Source organism: Thermothielavioides terrestris, chromosome 1 (genome assembly GCF_000226115.1).
Source record: "Thermothielavioides terrestris NRRL 8126 chromosome 1, complete sequence".
In the NCBI taxonomy this organism is placed as follows: Eukaryota; Fungi; Ascomycota; class Sordariomycetes; order Sordariales; family Chaetomiaceae; genus Thermothielavioides; species Thermothielavioides terrestris.
In genome coordinates this window covers 6,590,849-6,614,432 of record NC_016457.1, presented here as the reverse complement: position 1 = coordinate 6,614,432, position 23,584 = coordinate 6,590,849, and the positions used below count along the sequence as shown (strand labels likewise).

Genomic DNA, 23,584 nt, shown 5'->3' with positions numbered 1-23,584 from the left:
GCACATTGCAGTAACCCCTGGGGTTTCATTTCCGTTCACTCTCCCTGCCGTTCCACTCATAAACGGCCCTAGCCTTGACCACCTCGCCGCCCTTCCTGATAGCCATGGTCCTCATAAGCCATCTCTGCTCGTTTAGCATGCCAAACCCCCAAAGCTGCTCCATGACCCAGCCGTTGGTCTGGTGGACGACAAGCTCATACAGGTTGTTTTCCCCGCCGGGCTCGCCCTCGTCGAGAAAAGGCTCCGTCAGGAAGGGGTCCAGGGGCTTGCCGTCGTGGCCGGTGGCCGCGGACAGGTTGACCATGCGGGACCGGTGCGACGTGGTGCCGAAGATGGGGGAGGAGTGGAATTCCTCTCGCCAGTCCAGCACGCGTACCTCCCTTTCCTCGCTGATCCCGCCAATGGCGATGGACGCGCCCTGTGTGAAGACCAGGATCCTGGCCCCGGACTCGTCCACATCGTGCTCCGCCTTCATGGTCAGGGTGGCGAGGCTGGCGAGCTTGCGGATGATCCAGGGAATCCCCTGCATGGCGAGAGCTCCGTCGAATGAATCGGAGAGGCTTTTGCTCTGGAGGAACCGTTAGTATCTTAGAAACGGTTTAGGAAAAACAAAACAAAAAATGAAAGCCTTGGTTTGCTCGTCAGGGAGGGTTCTTTACCATTGTCCAAGAGCCCGTAAGATTGTGCATTGAGACATCTGAAGGAGCAGCCATCTTGCGTCAGGCGTAAACAATCTTGCCAATGTGACGCACAGTCTGTGACTCCTTGTGTGCGCATAGCCTCAGATTGGGCTCGGCGCCACTGGCGGAATAGAGCCGCGATGCCGGTACGACAAGACACATAAGAAGAGCAAAAGAGAGAGAGGGAAAGAGATGAGGAGCGAGGCTCGAAAACCCGCCAAGACGTGTACAGTGTCCGAGTGTTTGGAAACAGAACGATGCAAAGTTCCGGTCGGAAAAAGTCCCGAACTGTATGTACAACTCGCATGACACTTTCGCACCCGACTCTCGCAACACGACGCTCGCACCCCGACAAAGCGAGGATTCGGCTCCCAATCGGTACATTCGCGGGAAGAAACCCAGTCTACTGGAATGGTAATCGATATGCCGCCATGCTCATCCGCCTGGCAAGCGATGATGGCATTCGCCACCCATCTTGACTGGAGAGTGAGCAGCGGCAGCAGCCTTGTGTCATCTCTCTCTCTCCCACATCACATCACAAGTTCGAAAGTGCCAACTAAGCAAGCAAGTCTGATTCACTCCTTGTTCACGCACTCCTCAAGTGCAAATCTTGCCATTCATCATGTTCAAATTCTTCAACTCGTTCATGTTCAACTTCGAGCTGACCCGGCTGCTGGGCAGCATGCCGGCGGGCGGCTGCGACGCGTGCGAATTCCTGACGGCGGTGGGCAAGATCAAGAAGCACGACCCCGAGTCGTGGCACGACGCGTGGAAGGAGCAGGCGGAGAGGGCCGAGGCCATCGCCGACGAGGCCGCGGGGCACGGCCTGCGGGCGCTGGCCAAGAACGCATACCTTCGGGCGTCCAACTACTACCGGGCGGCTTCGTACCTGTTCCCCAACAACGACCCGCGCGTGGTGCCCCTGTCGGAGAGGTCGGTGGCGGCCTTTGTGCGCGCGACGACCTTGATGGACGGGGCGGTCCTGTTGGTGGAAATCCCCTACGAGAACGAAGTCAAGATGCCCGGGTACCTGTATCTCCCGCCCAGGGAGGCACGGCTTCCCGGCAAGATACCGGTCCTGCTGTACCTTGGCGGAGCCGATTCGACCAAGGAGGAGCTGCACTTCCTGTTCGGTCATTCCGGGCCGCAGCTTGGCTACGCGGTGCTCTGCCTCGAAGGGCCCGGCCAGGGCTTGCTGCTCAAGAGATGGGGAATCCCCCTTCGGCCCGACTTCGAGGTGTGTGCAGGCAAGGCGCTGGGCTTCCTCGAGGATCTGTCTCGGTCCAGGCCCGAGCTGCAGCTGGACCTGGACAGGATTGCCGTTGCGGGGGCAGCGACCGGGGGGTACTTTGCCCTCCGCGCCGCCACCGACCCCCGCATCAAGGCGTGCGTGTCGATCGACCCCTTCTTCAGCATGTGGGAACTAGCCACGACCCGCGTGCCGCAGCCCTACCTCAAGCTGTGGGAGAGCGGTTGGATCACGGACAGCTTCTTTAATTGGACCGCGCGTCTGGGCGCCAGGATGAGCTTCCTGACCCGGTGGGAGCAGGCCCTGGGCCTCAACAGCATGGGCGTCGATTCGCCCGCTGCCATGATGCGGCGCTTCAAGGACTTCTCCCTCGACAAGGGCAAGGTGTTGGAACGCATCACGTGTCCCGTGCTTCTCACGGGTCCCGCCGCCGGCCGTGAGATGTACTCTTCGGCTGAGGATGGGGCCATCAAGATCCAGAGATTGCTCACCATGGTAGCCGAGTGCAACAAGGAACTCTGGGTCCCGACGCACGAAGCAGATGGAGGCTTGACGGCCAAGATTGGCGCGTGGCCGCTGTTGGCGCAGCGGAGTTTCCAGTTTCTCGACAAACATTTCAACGTTGATCGGAAGAAGGATTCGCTGGAAAGGAAGTAAGGGTTGCTCGAAAGGCAGCCGTGGATGAGTAGCCTGTAGGTAGTTAGGTAATTTTAGGTACCTCACGAACGTGTTATTGTGTATGTACCTACCAATGTAATGCTGGAACCTGTCTGCTCACGTCTGCAAGTGGCTGCGCAGCCAACTGGTCGAATGCTTACGCCTGCAAGGATGCATGCATGGGCCGTTGGTGGTGTGGATGGCCATGTCCGGAATACGGCAGGAGGATTTACAGACTGCAAGCGTTCCATACAGGTTCTCATCCAGGATTCTGAATCCTTGCGCCATACACGCTCCGCCCCACGTGGTTCGCTAGGCAGTGTAGCATTTCAAACCCCGGTGGAGGTGCGCGCTTACGGAGAACGACACGCCATCATGTAGCTTAGCGGCGTGACGGGAGAGAACATCGTCCTCTGCCGTTGTAATTGGATCACTCCCTCTTGGTTAATACCTGGTAGTTACTGGATGCAGTCGTGCGGCTGAATCATCGGATCTCTCATCTGCCAAGGTTCTGTGAGCTGTCACCACGCACCTCTCATCCCCTCGCCAAGACACGCACAGCCCTGGAGCCTTGTTTATGTCTTACCGGCCTCATTGAGCCGTCCAGGCGGGGCTTAACGCCAAGCATGCGAAGCGGAGAAACTTTGGGTCAGCCCCTTGACGAGGCGATGGCTTGTATGGAATGGAGCAGGTACTTCGGCTTGCACATGGTTGCGGGTACTGTACACTTTTCCAACGTCGGACTGCTTGGTTGCAGAATGACAGGTGATGTACCTCCACCGCTACCTTTCTACTTGCGAAGGTACCTTGCCAACCTCTAGGGTGGTATGTATGGAGTCTACCTACTGACACATTTCAAGGCTGCTCCCCCCAGCGGCCCCTGAGTCCTTTCCTGCCTAGTTGCCCAATGTTCCGTCCTTCTTGTGCGTTTCCTTTCTGGCCATTGCCAGATCAGATCACAGCATGCCGCGCTCAGACTCTTCTACCTGTTTTTCGGCCTTCCACTCTGGGTCGGGCACCGTGAAGGCTCCAAGGAGAGAACGACCTCCGCAGCTGGCGTGCGACAGATGCAGGGGCCAAAAGCTGCGGTGCATTCGAACACCCAACCCCAACGCTTCTTGTGAGAGGTGTCAGAAAGCCGGAGCAACATGCATCATCGATTCCTCGGTCCGCATGGGAAGACCTAGGCGAACATACAAGGAGCGACGAGAGAGCCCAGGCAGCTCGTACAATCCACTCAGCCATCCACCAACCTTGCCCACATCCGCTCAGACGGGCTCTGGGCGCGGCTTCAGCCCGAGCACCGACACTTGGTCGGCGCGTGACCTCGACGACACTGTCGATACGACGCTAGGCGGCGTGCAGTACCTGGAGCCTTTTGACTTTGCTCTCCAGGATGCCACGCTACAGGGTGACACGCTGGATATACCACCAGCAGATCACTATCTCAATCCAACGCTGGATCCGTCCTTGGACCAATCCATGCCGGATGTCACTGGCCCGGGTGCGGCGAGAGACACCGCATCCGCCCCCGCTTACAGCCGCTTCCCGGCGATGCGACACGAATCCACTCGTGAGCTGTCCAACCTGAACGTGGAGCTCTACCGACAGCTGAGCGTCGTGGGGCCCATGGCAAGCAAGTATAGCACCATCCACCCGAGCCTGATCCCACCACCGGATGGCAACCACACCCTCTCCGACGCTGTCGTCTTCATGATGAACAGCCTGCAGACCTACCACCGACTCCTTGTCGAGATCCTCGGCCTAACGGACCCGCCTCCGCACGACGCCATGTGCCCCCACGATCTCCATAAATCTCGCACCAGCATCGGCCTTCTGAGCCCGGCCGACGCTCGAGACGGCGACGATCCCGTGGCCGAGGCGGTGGGTAGCCAACAACAACAGAAGCAGCAGCAGGAGCGAAAAACAAACCCAAGCCTGTCCGGTGACGGCGAACTCAACACGCAGCAGCAACAACACGACCCGTCGTCGTCTCGCAATGCTACCGCGGCCGCAGGTGCCGCCGCTCCAGCCGCAGCAGCAGCAGCAGCAGGAGGGCATCTCGACATGCCCACCAGCCTCCTCCTCCTCTCCTGCCACACCAACCTCGTCTACCTCTGCCGCGACGTCTTCGCCGCCATCCGCGCGGCGCTGCTGGCGCCCGCCCCCCATCGCCAGCTCAACTTGTTCACCTTTTCCTTCCTGCACGTCGACGAGGTGTCGATCCCGCACGACCCGGACCTGCAGATCATCGTTCTGACCCAGGCTGTGATACGGCTTATCGACAGGATCGAGCGGTCGCTCGGGTCGCCGGCGGACGATGATTGCGAGCTTGATTCTGGTTCTGGCGAGGGTGAGGGTGGGGGGGTTCGGGGTCGGGGTCGGGGTGGCAACGGGCTGGAGACGACGAGCAAGACGCAAGGCGGCAATGCCATACCTCCCCGACTTCTTGATGTGGTGCTACGGCGGGAGTCGAGCACGGGAGGACGAGGAGGAGGAGGAGGAGGAGGAGGCCCGGCTGATGGACTGGGAACTGAAGCGCTGAGGGAAGAGATCCGCAGGCTTCATGAACTTGTTTACAAGCCAGGGTAGACCGTAGAAAGAAAGGGGGAACGGATTGATGTTGTGGCGCTATCAGGAGGTCTTGGAAAGCCGGCTAGCCAGCTTACCCGAATCTTTTTGTCATTGTTGTAGCTGGCGTCAAGGATTTGGCACAAAGAAAAAGAAAGCAACGCATTCCATGTTAGGTAGCTCGCGGCACTTTCAGTGCTGAGTGAGTGCCAGTGGCAGGTCCTTGGACCAAAATGAAAGCTGTTGCGCACGGCCACCACTCCCCGAGGGCGTGCTGTATGTATCTTCCTGTCAAAACCATGAATCCATGGACCGCCTCCAATACAGACTGCGAGTGAGTAGCCACAGTTGCACAACGGGGGGTCATTACCATGGAAATTGATGGCGATGACAGTTCGATGAGGAAAACTTGGAAGGCCGGTGTGGAAAGAGGGCTGCCGGATGAGGAAAGCCAAGGTCGAGGCCCCGGGCAGGTAAGCAGAATGCGCCCAAAGTGAGTGAGGCTGGCCCGAAACATTCGATGTTTGCGACGTTGCACATTGGTCTGTGTTGTGTTTGGGTGTTTGGGCGCTGACTCTCTTCCTCCGGAACGCAAACCGAGTCGCCCCTTGCCAAACGTCCAATACGAGGTCGTCGACACGCAAAGGGCGTCTTTCAGCCGCGCCACATCTCTGCAAACATGTCAAAAGAGGATAGTCGGGAGATTCGGGCGGAATGTGCCACCGGGCCGCTCCTTCAAGTCGGGACTTTTACAGGTCGCTCAGTGCAATGGGGAATGGCATGATACTAGTAAGCAATCGTCTTACTGTGGACCAAAACACGACGAATCCTCGAACGAAACCAGCCCGTGTAGGTCTCTCAGCCGCCAACCTAACTCTGCCAGGATTCCATTCACCAAACGGCATCACAGAGTTCTCACACCTCGAGGAAGGGATTATAAATATTACACGCCGACTTCCTAATCCGTTGTGTACACACAACCCCAACGGCACACACCCACATCCAAGAAACAATAGTTCAATACATACGGCATCTCCCCTTGTAAGTGCCTTACTCACATCCATACCCACACACACCTGCAGCAGAGACATACGAAGCTTACCTATTTCTCGTATCCTGATGGAGGCGGTCTTACTCAACACCATGTCTCTCGGCGCAACCTTAGTCCGGCTTCTTCGCCTCAGCCCGGCACTCAGTTCTTCCATGACTCTCATGTTCGCCCTCGACGAGCATCTCATCTTCGGCACCTGGGTGTGCGACCCCATCCGCCCCCTGGCCAACTCGACCCTGCCAGCCTGGTGGACCCGGGGCGGGCTTCGCTGGCGCTGGGTCCTGATTCTCTTCTACCCCGCTACGTACCTTCTGGCTTTGCTGAACCTGCTTGTTTCTGGGGGCCAGCCCGGCTCGGCAAAGTGGTACCTCTGCGGCCTGTTCTTCAGCATTGCCCACATGTTCTTTGTGCGCATGGCTCTTCGCCGGATCGCGGCCATTGAGAAGGGTATTCCCAAGGGCAACGTCGTCCGCTCGATGGAGGCTTGGCTCAAGATGAATTGGGTTCGAGCGCTGATTACGGACTTGCCGGCTTGGCTGTGCTTCATCGCGGCCGCGGTGAAGGGAATGTGATGATGGGGAAGGGATCATGAGAATGGTCAGGAATGAGAAGACTTCAGGGAATGAGAAGGGAGAGCAGAAGGAGAGAAGGGGAAAAAAGAAGGAGCAGGACAGCAAAGTTGTCAATTCTGAGTTGAGTAACTATGACAAAAAAAAGAGACTTTAGTTCTAGTCCTGGCCCCACCGGCCTCTCCCTCGACAACAAGCAAACCACAACTTCCCCAACATCAAAGAATATAGCTACAAACCACCCCCTACGACAGCCAAAGCGCCCCACCCACCAAGGCAAACAACAGCAGATGCGGAACGGGACTCTCCCCCAACTTCAGATCCGAATAGAACCCCACGCAGAGTCCCGCGAGCGCAAGCTTGAGCCCGAGCGGCCGCGAGGCTGGGGACCAGAGCAGGAAGACGTCGAGGGCGTTGAGGCCGCAGAAGAAGGCGCGCAGGGCCGAGTCGGACAGGCCGGCCCACCAGAAGAGGACCCGGTTGTGCTGCGGCAGCTTCTCGGCCAGGTTCCGCGAGAAAGCCGGGGTGAAGCGCGACGTCAGGTGCGCCTGGAACGAGAGCACGTTGAAGCCAAGCAGCAGGTAGCTCAGGACGTCGCTTGGCCGCGTGCACTCCATTTTACTTTCTTTCTTTTTTTCTTTGTTTTAAAGATATATAATGTGAAATGGAGAGGAGAATCTTAAGTGAGGCACGATTAGAGATACTCTCTCGGACCAGAAGCCGGTGGGTGTAAATCGCGCCTAGGGGAGCTCACCTCGCGGTTGATCAGGGCAAGCCGGTAAGGGTACTCTTGAAAGTCTTATCTCGGGCTGTGGACTAGCAGAGAATGACGACTGACTTTGTCCAAGAAAATGATGTTAAAATAGGCGGCTGTGGGGACTACAGCCAAGGAGGGAGATGAATCTTTTGATGAGCTTTCAGCGACTGCCTCGGCGCGAAGACGGCCGGTCAGTCCACCCGGATTACCTATTTCTTATTTGTGGTTATAATTTTCGGGTCTTTCCACCTCGCCCTACAGCTGACGAGCTGTGGCCACTGTTAGCAACGCCGAAGCCGGGGTTCTCCAAAGCAGCCTCTTCGGGAATTCTGCTACCGAGACCGATAAGAAAAGTCCCGAGTTCACTTGGCGTTGGCCGTTGCCCGATCTTCTCCTGCTCGGCTCTGAGTCTCGGACTCCCAACTCGAGTGACCTTTCAGAGCCTTGAATTCAGCTACCTAGGTGTTCTCCATCCGAGTCCAGGTTGTAAAGAGAAGTTGACAAGGCGGATGCTGACTCCGAATCGTCTTGTACGCCCGGCGCTGGAGGCTGAAATCTGGGCGACTGGGGTAGGTGAGTCAGGGTGAGCCTTACAACCGGTTAGCTGGATGATGAAGAGCTGAAAGGATGTTAGGTACCTGTTGATAGGCAAAGGGGCCATATTGTTCAAAGCGTCACCCACCATGGTTCGTTATGGAAAGTACTTAATTGTTGATATCACTTCCTTGCCTTTGTCCATCTGCACAGTCGCGTCTTCCCAGTTTCCCGTGGCCAAAACAGGCTGACAATCGAGTTTCAACACCACAAATTGCCCTTCGCCATAATGACCGCCCACACCACCACCACTCCAGGTAGCAATGGAGGAAGAGGAGAGCCCATCGCCGTCGTCGGCAGCGGGATGCGCTTCCCAGGCTCCGCGAACAGCCCCTCGAAGCTCTGGGATCTCCTGATTAAGCCGCGCGACCTGCTCCAGCGGATCCCCGAGAGCCGGTTCAACGTCGACAACTTCTACCACCCGGACCCGACCCACCACGCGACCACGGACGTCCGCGAATCGTACTTCCTCGACCAGGACCACCGCCACTTCGACGCGGGCTTCTTCAACATCAAGCCGGTCGAGGTGGCCGCCATCGACCCGCAGCAGCGCCTGCTGATGGAGGTGGTGTACGAGGCGCTCGAGGCGGCCGGTATCCCGCTCGAGTCCTTGGCAGGCTCCCGTACGGGCGTGTACGTCGGCCTCATGTGCACCGACTACGTCGACCACCTGTACAAGGACGTCGACACACTGCCGACGTATGCCCCCACGGGTACGGCGCGGAGCATCATGTCGAACCGCATTTCGTACTTCTTTGACTGGCATGGGCCCTCCATGACCATCGACACAGCTTGCTCCTCCAGTCTGGTGGCAGTCCACCAGGCCGTGCAGCTGCTTCGGAGCGGCGACTCGGACGTGGCCGTTGCGGCCGGATCCAACATGATCCTGTCTCCGGGGCAGTATATTGCCGAGAGCACGCTGCACATGTTGTCGGCCGACAGCCGGTCCCGCATGTGGGATGCCGACGCGTCCGGATATGCGCGCGGCGAGGGGGTGGCTGCTGTCATCATGAAGCGCCTTAGTACTGCGCTTGCTGACGGGGACAGGATCGAGTGTATCATACGAGAAACTGGCGTCAACCAGGATGGCCGGTCCAAGGGTATCACTATGCCGAATGCTGCTGCACAAATTGATCTTATCGAGCAGACCTACGCAAAAGCTGGACGTAAGCAAACCTCTCGAGTCTTCTTGTCCCCTTCTCAGGACCAGTTACTCACCATAGTGTGTGTTGCAGTGGATCCAAGAGACCCCAGCCAGCGCTGCCAGTACTTCGAAGCACACGGGACCGGGACTGCGGCGGGTGATCCCAAGGTAAGCAAGCCTCACTTACTTTCCCTTCATGGCGGCAAACCGTCAGCCTCCCCTTTATAGTTGCCGCCACTAACTACGTATCGGTCATCTAGGAAGCCGAAGCCATCAGCAAAGCTTTCTTCTACCCCGGCGAGAGGATATCCGACGCCGACGACCCCCTCTATGTTGGCTCCATCAAAACCGTGATCGGCCACACCGAAGGCACAGCAGGACTCGCTGGTCTTCTCAAAGCCTCTCTCGCGGTTCAGTATGGCGTAGTACCGCCCAACATGCTCTTCAACAAGCTCCACCCCGATATCGAGCCATTCTACACGAACCTCGAGATCGCAACGGCCCCAAAACCATGGCCAAAACTGGCGGACGGCGTGCCACGCCGAGCAAGCGTCAACAGTTTCGGCTTCGGAGGCACCAACTCGCATGTCATCGTCGAGAACTTTGTGCCTCCCACTCCTCCCTTGCAGGGCACCAAGCCTCTCCTGTCTTCCCGGCCGTTCACGCCCTTCAACTTCTCCGCTGCTTCGGCAGGTGCCCTGAGAGGGGTCCTTTCCGACTACTCAGAATACCTCCGATCCCACCCCGATGTTAATCTCCGCGATCTCGCCTACACGCTGTATGCCCGGCGAACCCACCACGCCCTCCGAGCCAGCATCCCGGCCAAGTCGGCATCAGAGCTCCTGAGCAAGATCGACGAGCTCCTTCACGTCCCTTCCGATGCAAGCGGTGGCTCTTCTGGTCTCGGAACCCGCGCAAAGACTCTTTCGCGGCCCATCCGCATCTTGGGCGTCTTCACCGGCCAGGGCGCGCAGTGGCCCACCATGGGCCGCGAACTGGTTCGGAGTTCGCCTTATGTCCGCGAGATCGTCGAGGACCTCGACCGGGAGCTCCAGCGTCTCCCGGAGCCCGAGAGACCCCATTGGACCCTCCTGGACCAGCTCACATGCGACGCCTCATCGTCCCGCGTCGGCGAGGCCGCCTACGCCCAGCCGCTCACGACGGCCGTCGAGATCGTCCTGTACGACCTCCTGCGCAGGGCGGGCATCCGCTTCCAGGCCGTCGTCGGCCACTCGTCCGGGGAGATCGCCGCGGCCTACGCCCAGGGGTTCATCACCCGGGCCGAGGCCATCAAGATCGCCTATTACCGGGGCTACTACGCAACCGTTTGCCCGTCCGAGACACCCGGAGCCATGATGGCAGCCGGCACAACGGCAGAAGATGCCGAGGAGCTCTGCGCTTTGCCCATGTTCCAAGGCCGGCTGTGCGTCGCCGCGTACAACGCCCCCATGAGCGTCACCCTCTCGGGCGACCGCGACGCCGTCGAGCAAGCGAGGGAGATCCTCGAGGACGAGAAGAAGTTTGCGCGCGTCCTCAAGGTCGACAAGGCCTACCACTCGCCGCACATGCAGAAGGTGGCCCCCGGCTTCCTCGACGCGCTCCGGCGCTGCGGGATTCGCCCCCGACAACGCGAGACGACGGGCGACGATGCGGCTGCGTGGCTCTCCAGCACCTACGAGGACACCGAGATGCGCGGCGACATGGACGGCGACCGAGATCTTGCCGGGCCGTACTGGGTGAACAACCTGCTCCGACCCGTGCGTTTCACCCAGGCCGTCCAGGCTGCGGCTGCTTCTGCACAGGGACCATTCGACTTCGCCATGGAGGTCGGTCCCCATGCAGCACTGAAGGGACCTGTCCTGGAGACGCTTCGGGAGATCACCAACGGAGACGGGGAGGCGGTGCCGTACGTGGGCCTGCTGCACCGTGGGAAGGACGACGTCGATGCCTTCTGCGAGGCTCTCGGCACCCTCTGGACCCGCTTCTCGCCCTCGCCCGTTGACTTCGGCACGGTCGACTCGACAGCATCTGGCGACGAACACGGCCGGAACCTCCTAAAGGACCTCCCCACATACCACTGGGACCACGACCGGCTCTACTGGCACGAGTCCCGCACGACCCGAGCCCTGACCAACTCCAGGAACCCCCCACACCCTCTGCTCGGTACCAGAACGACCGAGGCCACCGAGCGCGAACTGCGATGGAGGAATCTGCTCAAGCTGAGCGAGATGCCCTGGGTCCGCGGCCACCAGCTCCAGGGCCAGGTCGTCTACCCGGCGACAGCCTATCTAGCAACAGCCGTCGAGGCCGCCCGGTGCCTGGCACCCGCCGGCCAGAACATCGCCCTGATCGAGGTCCAGGACTTCAGCCTCGGGAAGCCGCTCGTCTTCGGCGACGACGACCGGGGCATCGAGACCCTCTTCGTGCTGCACGACGTGGCCCGGGAGGGCGACAACAGCCACGTCGCCGCCTCCTTCTCGTACCACGCCTCCACCAACGCCGAGGTGGACAACCTGTCAACCCACGCGACTGGCCGCGTCCGCATCACGCTGGGCGAGACGGACGCGCGCCGGCTGCCGTCCCGCAAGGGCGACCCCCCCAACCTCTCCCGCGTCACGCAGGACCAGTTCTACTCCTCCCTGGAGCCGCTCGGCTACAGTTACAGCGGCGACTTCCGGACGCTGTCCTCGATCGAGCGCAAGCTCGACTACTCGTCCGCCACCATCCCGGTGCCTCCCCAGGACCCTGCCTCCGAGCCGGCCAGGATGCTGCTCCACCCGGCCCTGCTCGACACGGCGCTGCAGGGGATCTTCCTGGCCTACTGCTTCCCCGGCGACGGCAGCTTCGAGCAGCTGCACGTGCCGACGGGCATCCGGAACGTCTGCGTCAACGTCGGGCTCTGCGAGCAGACGCTTCTCGCGAGCAGCAGCGTGACGACGTGCGCGCACCTGACCGAGAACCCGCTGCGCTCTCGCCGGCTCCGCGGCGACGTCGACATCTACACCGCTCCCGATGGTGCCGGCCTCGTGCAGATGGAGGGCATCGAGGTCGTCGCGCTCGCCGAGCCCACGGCCGAGGCCGACAAGAAGATGTTCACCGAGCACCGCTGGGGCGTCCTGAACCCGAACTTGGACCTCGCCATGCGCGGCCACCGGGCCACCGACGAGGACCGCGAGTTCGCCGAGGTCATGGAGCGCGTCTGCCTCCACTACATGCAGCGCATCCTCGCCATGTTCCCCGAGAGCGTCCGCGAGACCATGAACCTCGAGTGGCATTTCCGGTGTCTGTTTGAGTTCTACCACCACGCCATCGCCACCGCCGGGACGAGACGGTTCTCAAAGAGGGAGTGGCTGGATGACACCCCGGAGGAGATCGCCGCCTTGAAAGCCAAGTAAGTTCTCTCATCTCTCTCTCTTCTCTCTCTCTCCGTCTCTCTATCTCTTCGTCTCTCCCTTTTTTCTCTGTCAACACCGATATGACATGATGTCAACTGCTGACCGACCAAACTCTTCGCACAGATGGTCCCACCGAGTCGAACTCCAACTCGCCTGCGCCGTGGGCGACAACCTCCCCGCCGTCCTCCGCGGCGAGACGACGATCCTCGAGCACATGACCAAGGACAGGCTGCTGGACCGCTTCTACGAGGCCGGCATGGGCCTCCGGGAGTTCACCCTCTTCCTCGGCCGCACCGTCAAGCAGATGGTGCACCGGCACCCGCGCATGAAGATGCTCGAGATCGGCGCCGGCACGGGCGGCGCCACCAAGGTCATCATGAGCGAGATCGGCCGCGCCTTCGGCTCCTACACCTTCACCGACATCTCGACCAGCTTCTTCGAGGTCGCCCAGGAGGTCTTCTACGCCCTCGGCGACAAGATGATCTTCAAGCCGCTCGACTGCGAGAAGGACGTTGCGGCTCAGGGGTTCGAGGAGCACTCGTACGACCTGGTGATCGCCTCGCTGGTCCTCCACGCGACCGCCGACCTCCGCCGTACCCTGCGCAACGTGCGCCGCCTCCTGAAGCCCGGCGGCTATCTGATCATGCAGGAGATCACCAACAACGACGTGACCCGGGTCGGCTTCATGATGTCGGCCACGCCCGGCTGGTGGCTCGGCCAGGACGACGGCCGCCGCCTGTCGCCGTGCGTGTCGACGCTCGAGTGGCACCAGCTGTTCCTCGAGTGCGGCTTCTCGGGCGTCGACACATCCACGTCCGAGATCGACATCTACCCCTTCTCGCTGACCGACATGGTCACCATGGCCGTCGATGACCGCGTGTCGCTGCTCCGCGAACCGCTCTCGTCCTTGGGCGCCCAGGCCGCCGCCGCCGCCGCTGCCGTGGAATGGGACCTGGTGCTCATCGGCGGCCAGAAGCTGGGCACGAGCCGGCTCATCGACCAGATCGTCCGGCTAGTGCAGCCGTTTGGGGTGAAACATACCGTCTTCGGCACCCTCGGAGACATGGCTGCCGCCAAGACGTCGCCCAACAGCGCCATCCTGTGTCTGGCGGAGCTGGACGACCCCGTCTTCCGCGATATCTCGGAACCGACGCTGCAGGGGATGCAGCGCCTGTTCGAGACGCAGGGAACCATCCTGTGGGTCACGCAGGGCTCCAGAGCCGACGAGCCGTACATGAACATGTCGGTCGGCCTCATCCGGGTCGTGCTGCTCGAAAACCCCGACCTGACGGTGCAGGTCCTCGACCTGGACAGCGGCGCCAAGCCCGATGCGCGACGCCTTCTGGAGTCGCTCCTCCGACTGCGCTATGCCACCACGTGGGAGAAGGATGGAATCATGGACAAGATGTTGTGGACACAGGAGCACGAGCTTGCCCTCGATGGCGACGAGCTCCTGGTCTCTCGTGTCTATCACGACAACGCTCCCAACGACCGCTACAATGCGTTCAAGCGAACCATATACGAGGACGTGGACCCGCAGACAACCCCCCTCAGTCTCTCGATCGGGTCCTCCAAACCGCATCTCGTTCATGAACCCTCGCTCCGAGACCGAATGTCCAATCCGCAAGCTGCGGCTGACGAGTCGCATGTCCTGATCAAGGTCAGCCACTCTCTCTTGACGCCCGTGCTCGCGCCTCCTCTCCAGCCGGCCTACCTCCTCTTGGGTACTACTGCCAGCACGGCGCCGGCCAAGACCATTGTATCCATCGCGCCCAACCACGGCTCGTACGCTTTGGTCCCTCAAGAGAGCGCTGTCGAGGTCGACGTGGCCCCAGGCAACGAGTCCCAGTTCCTATCCCAGCTAGCCCATCTTCTGCGTGTCGAGAACCTGCTGTCCATCTGTCGGAGAGACTCTACCCTCCTCATCCACCAACCTCCCCAGGAGATGGCATTCAGCATCGTCGCGGCTGCGGCCTCTCGGAACGTGACCGTCTTCTTCACTACCTCGTCTGCGCCAGCCACAGACAACGGCCCGTGGATCGCCATCGACTCGTACGCTCAGAGGCGAGAGATCCAGTCCCTGCTGCCCCCCGACGTCACCGTGTTCATCGACGGCTCCAACTCCAAGGACGCCCCCGCCAAGCGACTGGGCGCAGTGATATCCTCCTCCCTGCCCGACCCGTGCCTCCGGACGACCCTCGCGGGGATCCACGAGCTTCAGCACGCCCGAGACTTCACGGCCGCCGATCTGCGCTCGAGACTCAACAGCGCGGTGCACTCGGCACTAAAGAACTCAGCCCTATCCGATGGCTCGGGCTTAACCTTGCCGACCATCACGCTGAATCAGTTGCTCGCCGGCGAACAACCCGAAGTCGACGCGGGCGAACCCGCCGTCTTGGACTGGGGCAGCGGCTCCTCCTCCCCGGCCAAAGTTCCCGTGCAGGTTCCCACCGTCGAAAGCCTCGTCCGCTTCCGGAGCGACAAGACTTATGTCATGTTTGGTCTGACGAGCGACCTGGCGCAGTCGATCTGCAGCTGGATGGCGTCGCTCGGCGCCCGAAACATCGTGCTCACAAGCCGCAACCCGAAGGTGGATGAGAGGTGGCTGAAGGTCATGAGAGACGCTGGCGTGAGGCTGGAGGTGTTTGCAAAGTAAGTTGCTTCCCGGCTCAGAAGAAAAAAAAATGAAGAAGAGCATCAGTCCACAGAGAACTGACACACCATGGATAAAAAGCGACATCACCGACGAGGCCGCCCTCTCCTCGCTCGTGGCCCACATCCGCCAGACCTTCCCCCCCATCGCCGGTATCGCACACGGCGCCATGGTCCTCGACGACACCGTGTTCTCCGTGATGCCGCTCGAGAAGATGACCAAGGTTCTGCGGCCCAAGGTCCTCGGCGCCATCCACCTGGACGCCCTCTTCGGCCCCGACACCGGGCTCGACTTCTTCGTCTTCTTCTCCTCGGCCGTCACCATCGCCGGCAACCGCGGGCAGTCGGCCTACAGCGCGGCCAACTCGTTCATGACGGCGCTGGCCCACCAGCGGCGCCGGCGCGGCCTCGCCGCGTCCATCCTCCACATCGGCGCCGTCATGGGCGTCGGCTACGTCAACCGCAACTGGATGGCCGCCCTGCACGAGACCGCCCGGGTCGGCTTCCAGCTGCTCTCCGAGCGCGAGTTCCACCTCTGCTTCGGCGAGGCCGTCCTGGCCTCGCACCCGCGCTCCGGCCGGAACCCCGAGCTCATGACGGCCCTGCGGACCTCGGGCCTGGCCGGCGTCAAGACCCGCTGGCCCAAGTTCCCCCGCTTCCAGACCTGCCTGCAGGCTGATGATGGCTCTGCCGGCAGGAAGGCGACCAAGAGGGCGGCCGACGTGTCTGTCAAGACGCGGCTGGCCGAGGCCACCACGGAGGAAGAGGTTAACGACATTGTGCAAGGTGAGATTCTTTTTGTCCTTCCTAGTGGGCACTTGCAGATTAGAACTGACCTTCTTCAGACGGTTTCATCCGCAAGCTCCGCGCCATTCTCCAGATTCCAGTCGACAAGGAAGCCTCCCAGATCCTGGCCTCGGCCATCGACGACCTCGGCGTCGACTCCCTGGTCGCCGTCGAGATCCGCTCCTGGTTCCTCAAGGAGCTCGACGCCGAAGTCCCCGTGTTCAAGATCCTGTCCGGCGGCCTGGTCCGAGAGCTGCTCGAGCACGCCGTGGCGAACATGCCTGCCGGCAAGGCGCAGCCCGGGGAGCCGAGTGCCAAAGCAGCAGCAGCGGGTCCGGATTCAGCTCTGCCGGCGACAGCGACACCAGATGCCGCTGCTTCGACGGGAACTCCGCAGACCGTCAGCACGGACTCGTCCAGCTCAAGCCACTCGGACGACGAGCAAGACAAGCAGGAAACATCGTCCGCCACCTCCACCTCTGTCGAAGAAGACTCCAGCGAAGTGCCCAAACCGCGCTTTGACAAAATCCTGCCGATATCCCCTGGCCAGTCCCGCTTCTGGTTCCAGAAGCACCTCATGGAGGACCAGACAACCGCAAACAGCACCATTTGCGTCGAGATCAGCGGCGTCATCCGGCTCGGCAGCCTTGAGAGCGCAGTCCGACAGGCTGCGGCGCGTCACGAGTCGCTCCGGACCTCCTTCTTCGTCGACGAGACCCAGAAGCCCGTGCAGGCCATCTCGCCGACGTCGAATCTGCGCCTCGAAACGATGCTGCTCGCCGACGAATCACGCGTCCAAAACGAATTCGAAAGGCTCAAGAACCACGTCTACGACATCGAACACGGCGAGTGCATGCGCATCATCCACCTAGGTCTGACTCCCACCAAGAGCTACCTTCTCATCGGAGCCCATCACATCATCATCGATGGCATCGGGCTGGAGGTCCTCTTAGATGACCTGCAGAAAGCCTACAACGGCAGAGACATCGTCGCCGAGCCGGTCTACCAGTACTCGACCTACTCCGAGAAGCTGGGCGAGGACTTGGCGTCGGGCGCCCTGCGGGGGGAGATGGAGTATTGGCGGGCGGAATTCGCAGAACCGCCCTCGCCCCTGCCCCTGCTCCCCTTCTCGGCGGCCACGAGCCGCACGCCTCTCACAGCGTACGGGCACAAGTCGGCGAGCCGCGCCATCGGCTCCCAGCTCGGGGCGCAGATCCAGGACGCCTGCCACAAGCTGCGGGCGAACGCGTTCCACTTCCACCTCGGCGTGCTCCAGGTGCTCCTGTTCAAGACCTTCGGCGACGGCGACGTCTGCATCGGCATGGCCGACGCCAACCGCCGGGACGACCGGGTCGCCAAGAGCATCGGCATGTATCTGAACCTCCTGCCGCTCCGGTTCCGGCTGGACAGCCGGCAGTCGTTCGAGGAGGTGCTCAGGGACACGCGCAAGAAGGCCTATCTCGCCATGGCCAACTCGAAGCTGCCGTTCGACATCCTGCTCGACTGCGTGAGCTGCGAGAGGTCCACCGCCTTCAGTCCCCTGTTCCAGGCATTCATCAACTACCGCCAAGGCGTCAGTGAGAAGAGACGGTTCGACAGTGCCCAGGTCGAAATCAAGGCGATGGAGCTTCCACGATCCGCCTATGATATCTCCCTCGACATCATCGAGAACCCGGGAGGCGAAACTCGCGTCACGTTTATGGTGCAGGAGAGTCTGTACTCTGAGAGCGATGCAGCTCGGTTGCTGGACATGTACTTCGCCCTCCTGAGCGACTTATCTCGGTCTTGCCAGCAGGAGCTCCAGCAGGTGTCGTTATTCTCAAAGCAGGATGTCAGCGATGCAATCCAATTTGGAAGAGGTAAAGCCCCCCTATTCTCCCCAAGGCGTCTCCTATCTATTTACATCCGTAACCTCGGCCAAAAGAATGGAATACCTTTTGCTCACAGACGTTACAGGTCCCGTAATGCCTTCAAAGTGGCCCGAAACTCTAGCGCATCGCGTCGACGACATAATTGCCAAGTACCCGGGCGAGACATCAATCAAAGACTGCAACGGCAAATCGTGGACATACCAGCAGCTCGATTCACAGGTTGAAAGGATCTCGTCGGCCCTGCTCATGGCAAATACGAAACCTGGGTCGGTCGTGGGCGTCCATCAGGAGGCGTCTCCGCACTTTGTCTTTTCTCTGCTTGCCATCCTGCGAGTCGGCGCCGTCGCCGTGCCCCTGGACTGCAACATTCCACCAGCGAGGCTCCGCATTATGATCCAGGAGTCGAAATGCTCTGCACTGCTCGTCAACACCACGACGGCTGCCCTGACCGGAGACCTGGGTCTCTCACCGACTGTCACCGTTTTGGACGTTCTCCAGCTCCCGGACGACGAAACACCAGTTCGACGTCCCGCTACCGCCGCCGCCCGAGCTGGCGACCCAGCGGCGATCCTCTTCACCAGCGGCACCACGGGCGTCCCGAAGGGCGTGCTCTTGTCCCACGGCAGCCTACGGAACCACGTCGAGGCCTTGGTGCACACGCACGGGTTCGGACGCGAGACCGTCTTGCAGCAGAGCTCGGTGGGCTTTGACATGTCCTTGAACCAGATCTTCATGGCCCTCGCCAATGGGGGCACGCTGGTCATCGTTCCCGAGGCCCTCCGCAAAGACCCTGTTGCGGTGGCCAGGATTGTGCGGGAAGAGAACATCACATACACCAGCGCAACCCCGTCCGAGTATCTCGCCTGGCTCCGGCACGGCGCGGCTAGCCTCTTCCAGAGCACGCACTGGACATATGCCACGGCCGGCGGTGAGAGATTCTCGCCCGCGCTGCTGCAAGGCTTCCGCCAGATTCGCGACCGCTTCGTCGGGCGCAAGTTCCGCTTTTTCAATGCCTACGGCCCGACCGAATGCTCCATGTCTGCGAGCGAACTGGATCTCAGCCGAACACATGACCACGAAGGCGCGCAGATACCAGCCGGTAGGACCCTTCCGAACTACAGTGTTTACATCATGGACCAGAACCTAAACGTCCTGCCTGTCGGGTGGTCTGGGGAAGTCTGCATCGCCGGCGCTGGTGTCGCCATAGACTACATCAACAATGCCGACGAGTCGCGAAAGAAATTCCTGGAAGACCCTCTGCCGTCGTCGGTGGCCGTTCAGAACGGGTGGACCAGGATGTACCGAACTGGAGATAAAGGCGTCCTCCGGCCCGACGGCACCTTGGAGATCCTCGGCCGCATCGAGGGGGACACGCAGATCAAGCTCCGAGGCCTGCGCATCGAGCTGCAAGATGTCGAGCAGTCCATCCTGGACACGGCCAAGGGACGGATCAAGACGGCGGTAGTCACACCTCGCGGCGACCCGCCCATTCTCGTGGCGCATGCGGTGCTGTCGCCCGACGCCGCGGCCGAGAACGAGAACGAGACCGACGGCTTCCTCCGCCAGCTCGCCGCCTCGCTGCCCCTGCCGCAGTACATGCGCCCGGCGGCCATCATCCCAATTCCCTCAATGCCGCTGACTGCATCCGGCAAAGTCGACAGGAGAGCCCTCCAGCAACTCGCCCTTCCAAGCGTATCGCGGGGAGGACCCGAACCGACGCGAGAGCTGACCGAGATGGAGGCCGAGCTGGCCCGGGCCTGGCGAGACACGCTGCCGCAGCAGATGCAGGAGGTGCACCGCATTGACGCCGCGTCCGACTTCTTCCATGTCGGCGGCAACTCGATGCTGCTGATCGAGCTGCGGCAGCTCGTCAACGAGAGATTCCAGACCAGCGTGCCCCTCATCAAGCTGTTTGAGAACAGCACGCTGGCGGCCATGGCGGCCGCGATCCAGGATATCTCGTCGTCGTCGGACGCCGACGCAGCGATCGACTGGGACGCCGAGACGGCGGTCCCGGAAGACCTTCTTCCCGGGGTGCGCACAGAACCGGAGGAGGAGCAGAGACCGCCGCGAGACCACAAATCTCCCAAGACGGTGGTGATCACCGGCGCGACCGGCCTGCTGGGCAGCGCCCTGGTCCGGCTCCTGGCCGAGTCCGCCGAGGTCGGCACAATCCACTGCATCGCCGTGCGCGACACCAGCAAGCTGGCGGAGCTCGCGCGCTCTTCGTCGCCCAAGGTGGTGCTGCACAAGGGCGACCTGACGCAGGCGCGGTGCGGGCTGTCGGAGGCGGAGGCGGCGGCGCTTGCGGGCGCCGCGGACGCGGTCATCCACAACGGCGCCGACGTGTCCTTCCTCAAGACGTATGCCTCCCTCCGCGCCGCCAACCTGCTCTCAACCAAGGAGCTCGTGCGGCTCTTCGCGTCGCGCCGCCGCTGCCGCCGCCGCATCCCGCTGCACTTTGTCTCGACGGCCACGGTCGGCAAGTTCAGCGGGTCGGACACGCTGGCGCCGGCGTCGGTCGCGGCCTTCCCGCCCGACCTCCAACAACAACAACACCAACAACAAGGCGGCGGTGCCGGGATCGCCAACGGCTACGCGGCGTCCAAGTGGGCGAGCGAGGTGTTCCTGGAGCGGGCGGCCCAGCAGCTGCGCGGCGGGCTGCGGGTGTTCATCCACCGGCCGTCGGCGATCATGGGCGCGGAGGCCGGCGACGACGTGCTGTCGAGCCTGCTCGAGTACGGGTCAATCCTGCAGGCGCTGCCGGACGCGAGCCGCTGGACCGGCTTCGTCGACCTCGTGTCGCTCGAGCACGCCGCGGCCGGCATCGTGCGGTCCGTCCTGCGCAGCACCACCACCAGCAGCAGCGTCGACGCGGATGACGCCGCCGGCGATGATGATGCCAGGGTAGAGTACCTCCACCACGCCGGCGACCAGGTCATCCCCGTGCAGCGGATCCGGGACCTGCTGAACGGCGGCGAGGGCGGCGGCGGCGTCGGCTTGCAGTCGCTGCCCATGGGGGAGTGGGTCGACCGGGCCGTGCGGAGCGGCATGAATCCGCTGGTGGGGGAGTTTTTGCGCCAGGCTGATGGGGGCCGCGGCCTGCAGATTGGGCAGAAGCTGCTGTTGCGCAAGGAGGATTAGATGAGGAGGGGGCGCTGATTTGAAGAAGAGCCGAGCTAAAAGAATTCGGTGTTGGAGGCTCAAAGGCGTAAGGCGTAAGGCGCAGTGATTCCAGAGCGAGGCAGCTCTAGACATGAGCCACAACTGCAGTATTTGATGCCCGCACTATCCATGTACGCTCTGCTCGCTGGACTCTGGTGACGGTAACGCCCCTGAGTCTCCCCATAGGCGCATTTATCTATCTATCGGCGACCGAAAACCGCCAACTGGATTGATTGCAAGTATCACCTATCAAAGCCAGGTCCCCTGGCCGACGCCGCACAACCCACGCCAGTCTGTCCAATGCGAAGAAAATCACGACCAGAACGGACGCGAAGAAAGAGGAGGGAGGATGGAGCCTGGGAAAGCCCCCAGGTCCGTCTAAATTATATGCGTTTGCAAACGCTTCGAAACATAGGTGTACATGCGGAATCCCTGTCCAACGTCAAACGCCTGAGCTCCATTACGCTCATCCAAAACGAGCCATTTGCATTACGCCGAATAGGTAAGTAAGGTAGGTGCCGTATCCAACCGAGGATCTAGAATATCCAAGCGAGCAGATGAACCGCCACGAACGCCGCGACCGCACCGAACCCAACCTGCACGCCCCTTCCGGCCGCGTTCGGACCGCCGCCCGGACCGCCCGACGACCCCGCGGTGGCCTGCGGCGTGCCCGCCGTGCCGGAGTCGCTGACCCGCGACGCGGCGGGCCCCGGACCCAGGGCGACGGTGGGCGCGGTGCCGGTGAAGGTGTTGGTGGGGGCGCGCGTGGCGGTGACGTCCAAGGTCTCGGTGGCGCTGTCGGAGTCGGTGGTGGCGGTGGGGGTGGGCAGGGCGGTGCACTGGCCGGTGGAGCTGGGGACGGCGTCCGCGCCGGAGCCGATGGCGACGAGGTGGGTGCCGCAGTTGGCGGCCTGGGCGAGGTGGATGTTGCGGTTGTCCTGGTCGAAGACGGCGTAGGCGGCGCGCAGGAAGCTGTCGCCCAGGATGTACTCGCTGTCCAGGCCGACGTCGCCGGGCAGGATGCCGAGCACGCAGTAGTCGTCGTCCACTTGCCAGATGATGTCCTGGAGCGGCACCTTGATGGCCTTGCTGCCGAAGTAGAAGTCGATCGAGCCGGCCGAGTCGGCCACGTCGCAGGGAACGTAGTAGAAGCCCGACCTGGGGTCGTACTCCCCGTCGGTGAAGGACTCGGCGAACGCCTCGAAGATGCGCGTGGGCAGGTACGAGATGGTCGAGCCGGAGTCGAGGAAGACGGGCACGTCAATCTCGTCCGACCGCGTCGCCTCGCCGTCCGGCAGCGTCAGGCCGACGCCGGTCAGGGTCACGTAGTAGCGGTTGGCGCCGCCGGGCGACTGCTCCGGGGTGAGCATGGGGAGCTTGGCGAGCGAGCCGATGTATTTGCCCGTGTCGATGCCGCCGAAGATGATAGCGCCGTTGGGGTTGTCGATGCCGCGCAGGTCGAGCGAGAAGGCGCGGCTCTTGATCAGGCCCTGACTGGCCATGGTGTCGAGCACATACGGATAGTCGCCGGTGCCCTGTAGCGGCGGGGACACGCCGAGGATGCCGAGGGGGATCCTGTGAGACTCTTTGGCGACGCCGATGACTTGGTGCTTGATGGTCGCGGCTGAGGTGGCGGTGAGGGACGCGCGTGAGCGAGCGAACATTTGCGGGACGAAAGAGACGGCTGTGCGACTTCAACTTACAGCCTATTGTTACCGTCTCATACGCATACTGGATCGTCGCGTTGCCGATGCCGTAGACGATCGTGTCGACCACATCGGTCGCGTTGAACGAGCTGCTCTTCCTGTAGTCGAAGCGCGGGAAGGAGTTGCAGTCGGAGGGCACATTGGCCGTGGCGCACGTCGGGTTGACCCAGGTGTCGGGCGACCCGGTGTCGAGAGTCAGGGTCAGTTTCTGCGCCGGCGTGCCCACCTCGATTTCCACCGCGTATCTCGTGCCGGAATCCTGGTTGGCCACCTCGACGCTATTCTGACGTCCCCGCAGCTTCGGCGCGGGACCCCGGATTGCGTTGACCGGCGACCGGATAATGCCGTCGCCGCGGGGGCTGATCGGGAGCGTCCCAGATGCAGCCGCCACGGCGGGCGCCAGCAGCGGCGAGGCGAGAATGAGGGGCAGCATTGTGTTTACCGGTCACTCGCCCCGGCTGATGGCGGGAAAGGGGGAGAGGGAAGGATAAGAAAGACGGAAGACTGATGGGATGGTGGGCGGATCGCGCCAGCGCAGATCGCTCCGGGGCCTCGCATGGTTTTGTGCGGATTGCGGAGCAACAAGTTCGCGATGTTGCTTACGGCCCGCTGATGCCCGGGGTTCCCGGCTAGGTAGGGACTTTCCACCACGCAGGCCAAGCAGGCAGCTGCGGGCATCGTCCATGCCGCTTTCGCACATGGAAGGGCGTGCTGCAGCCCAGCTGTGGCTGGCGCCC

The 23,584-nt window shown here is 61.8% G+C and overlaps 6 protein-coding genes across 6 annotated transcripts; 4 read left to right on the top strand and 2 right to left on the bottom strand.

The window, feature by feature from the left end:
* Positions 1-25: 25 nt before the first annotated feature.
* Positions 26-713, bottom strand: THITE_2041551 (uncharacterized protein; the record flags this gene model as incomplete). Its single annotated transcript, XM_003650200.1, has 2 exons — positions 26-568; positions 660-713. The coding sequence occupies 2 exons, from the start codon at positions 711-713 to the stop codon at positions 26-28; spliced, it is 597 nt and encodes a 198-aa protein (XP_003650248.1).
* A 589-nt stretch (positions 714-1,302) lies between these two features.
* Positions 1,303-2,586, top strand: THITE_2141925 (uncharacterized protein; the record flags this gene model as incomplete). Its single annotated transcript, XM_003650199.1, has 1 exon — positions 1,303-2,586. One exon carries the CDS (start codon positions 1,303-1,305, stop codon positions 2,584-2,586), a length of 1,284 nt encoding a protein of 427 aa, XP_003650247.1.
* A 963-nt stretch (positions 2,587-3,549) lies between these two features.
* On the top strand, positions 3,550-5,131 carry THITE_157823 (uncharacterized protein; the record flags this gene model as incomplete). The annotated part of the gene is made up of 2 exons (XM_003650198.1): positions 3,550-4,939; positions 4,998-5,131. The coding sequence occupies 2 exons, from the start codon at positions 3,550-3,552 to the stop codon at positions 5,129-5,131; spliced, it is 1,524 nt and encodes a 507-aa protein (XP_003650246.1).
* A 1,196-nt stretch (positions 5,132-6,327) lies between these two features.
* THITE_27459 (uncharacterized protein) lies at positions 6,328-6,771 on the top strand (the record flags this gene model as incomplete). The annotated part of the gene is made up of 1 exon (XM_003650197.1): positions 6,328-6,771. A coding segment is annotated over one exon (444 nt), but the record flags the coding sequence as incomplete, so codon positions are not given.
* Positions 6,772-8,357: 1,586 nt separating this feature from the next.
* Positions 8,358-20,947, top strand: THITE_115563 (polyketide synthetase; the record flags this gene model as incomplete). Its single annotated transcript, XM_003650196.1, has 8 exons — positions 8,358-9,294; positions 9,364-9,440; positions 9,533-12,663; positions 12,791-15,319; positions 15,402-16,105; positions 16,165-17,964; positions 18,062-20,810; positions 20,914-20,947. The coding sequence occupies 8 exons, from the start codon at positions 8,358-8,360 to the stop codon at positions 20,945-20,947; spliced, it is 11,961 nt and encodes a 3,986-aa protein (XP_003650244.1).
* A 263-nt stretch (positions 20,948-21,210) lies between these two features.
* Positions 21,211-23,352, bottom strand: THITE_131200 (uncharacterized protein). The gene is made up of 2 exons (XM_003650195.1): positions 22,845-23,352; positions 21,211-22,765 (listed from the first exon to the last, which is right to left on the bottom strand). Exons 1-2 carry the CDS (start codon positions 23,278-23,280, stop codon positions 21,678-21,680), a joined length of 1,524 nt encoding a protein of 507 aa, XP_003650243.1. The 5' UTR covers positions 23,281-23,352; the 3' UTR covers positions 21,211-21,677.
* Positions 23,353-23,584: the final 232 nt, after the last annotated feature.